This window comes from Gossypium hirsutum, chromosome A13 (genome assembly GCF_007990345.1).
Source record: "Gossypium hirsutum isolate 1008001.06 chromosome A13, Gossypium_hirsutum_v2.1, whole genome shotgun sequence".
NCBI classification, from domain to species: domain Eukaryota; kingdom Viridiplantae; phylum Streptophyta; class Magnoliopsida; order Malvales; family Malvaceae; genus Gossypium; species Gossypium hirsutum.
Window position 1 is genome coordinate 77,755,324 of NC_053436.1, and position 2,317 is coordinate 77,757,640.

The following is a 2,317-nucleotide window of genomic DNA, read 5'->3' on the forward strand; positions in this document are numbered from 1 at the left end:
GTTATACACTGCACTGAATTCCCATATGGTAATTTAAGAAATTGATTACTTAATTACTGTTATCATATCTTTTTATTTTGGACTTAATTTTGGGAATAATTGTTATGGTAGTAAACAACTCTTTCTGATTCAAAAAAGATTAACAACCTTAGTCTCATCCCTTTAATGCATTTGCTTCTATGAGATATCCCACCATAATTTCCAAGATACACTTTTGAAACCAGAAGCCATCAATAAATAAGAAACAATATCTTTGATTTGGATGAGCTACACAAAACATCAGATCCAAGTCATGGAAACCTTATGTGTCAAATTACCATGTTCTTCAGATACTTGCAGCATCTCACCACCCTCAAATGGTGAAACTCAAAACATGATGAATGCCACTAAACTGAAAGAGAAAGCAAGTGTTGATGATGTTCATGAGCACCCAAAACCATCAGGGTTTCATCTTTCGCTCGGTGATGAATCGGTTGAACTCAGACTTTCCAGTATGAGATCATCACCACAGCCTCAGCAGCAATCATCAAAAAGTAGGGCTTTTACGTGTGGTTTTTGCAGCAAACAGTTCTCAACTTCACAAGCACTGGGAGGGCATCAAAATGCGCATAAACAAGAGCGTGCAATCGCCAAACGACGTAAAGAGATGGATGTAGGGGCGTTAGCTTCTCGACAGTATCCTTTCTATTCATATTCAACCCTGTCTCAAGGCCCTTTCTATGGATCTTTTAATAGGTCTCTTGGGATAAAAATGGATGCCATGATTCAAAAGCCTCCAATTTCGGGTTACCCTTGGAACTCCCTCGGCTATCGTTTCGGCCATGGCGGAATCGTGATGGATGGTTTACAGTCTCAGAAGAGTAGCGTTTTGCCTACATCTGCTTCAACTATAGCACCAAAGAACCCAACAAGCAGTATTGATTTTCCTGTATCTGGAAGTGAGGGTTATCATCGTAACGATGCTGCTGATGACGATGATTCAGGGCTTGATTTGTCTCTTAAGCTTTAGCCTTTTATTTCTTGTTTCCAGAAATTTAATCTTTCATTATGTTATAGAATTTCAGATTAATTAACTTTCATTTCACTATGAAAATTTGTGTTTCAGTAAAAAAAAAAAACTTTTTTTTTTCAAATTTGGTTTGTAATTGGAAATAAACTCTCTTCTGTTTGTGTTTAGTTTTTTTTTTGGTTTGATTAAATAATTATTAGCTTTTTAATTCACAAGATCATAGCCAACTAATTAATTGTTATATTTCATAAAGAAATTATATTTGAAAGTAAGGCATGGGATACTTCCTAATCCACTTTTGCAAATAATTGGTACAAGTTTTTAAAATAATACTTCAACTAGTATCCCAAAATAAAACTAAACGAGCTTATTTGATTTGATAGCTTGGAGAATATGAAAAAATTGAAATCTTTGCATTTTTCAAGGTCTTCGTAGAGTACAAGTGACATTGTTAAGAACTCATTCACTTGGGCAGAATAATTTGCTTCTTTCAATAGAAAAGATCTACCTAGATAGCACTGATGGAACTGGATTAATTTATGCATTGATGGAATGGTGAAAGCTATGACTAGAACTGCTATATCTGGAGGAGTTCTAAGGTTTGGAAATGAGGATTGGATTATGGATTACAACAGATCTTTTGGTAACTGTTCAGTTTTTTATGTTAAATTGTGGGGCATTCTCGATGGGCTAATCTTTATCCAAGATAAGTTATTTAAGGGCGTAATGATTTAAGCAGATAGTTTGGAGGCGGTCAAGACCATTCAAGATTCCTCTTTGACAATTTCAAATTTGAGCCTCATTAGAAGAATATATCGGCTCTTAGCGAAGTTTAGACATTGGGCCATACAACATATTCCCAGGAAGTTGAACGAAATTACAGATTGTATGGCTAAATTGGCATTAGATACAGGTCAAAACTTGACAGTGTTTGAAGAGATCTCAAGAGTAGTGTTAACAATTTTGCCTATGATCCAAGCAAGTATTAGTCTTGCTCAAAGTTCCTCTTTGTAATTAACTTGTCTTAAAATTGGTTTTCTTTAAATAAAAAAAAAACTACTTAATTCTAATTATTATATGTTTTTCAGACGTAAATATGTTTAATTATTATATTTATTAAACCGTTATATTTTGAAGTAATTTTTATTGTTTGCAAGTTTAAAATGAAAAAAAAAATCAGTGAGGATTTATTTCTTATTTTGCAAATATTTAAAATTAAAAGTATTGAATTGTTATGATTCATGATCACTTTGGGATTTATTATACAGCTCGCTTTTACATGGTTTCTCATTAAATTTGATAAAACTT

At 33.3% G+C, this 2,317-nt stretch overlaps 1 protein-coding gene across 1 annotated transcript; it reads left to right on the top strand.

Moving 5' to 3' along the window:
• The first annotated feature begins 292 nt into the window (after nt 1-292).
• On the top strand, nt 293-1,009 carry LOC107894531 (zinc finger protein KNUCKLES). The gene has a single exon (XM_016819796.1). The coding sequence runs from the start codon at nt 293-295 to the stop codon at nt 1,007-1,009; it is 717 nt and encodes a 238-aa protein (XP_016675285.1).
• Nucleotides 1,010-2,317: the final 1,308 nt, after the last annotated feature.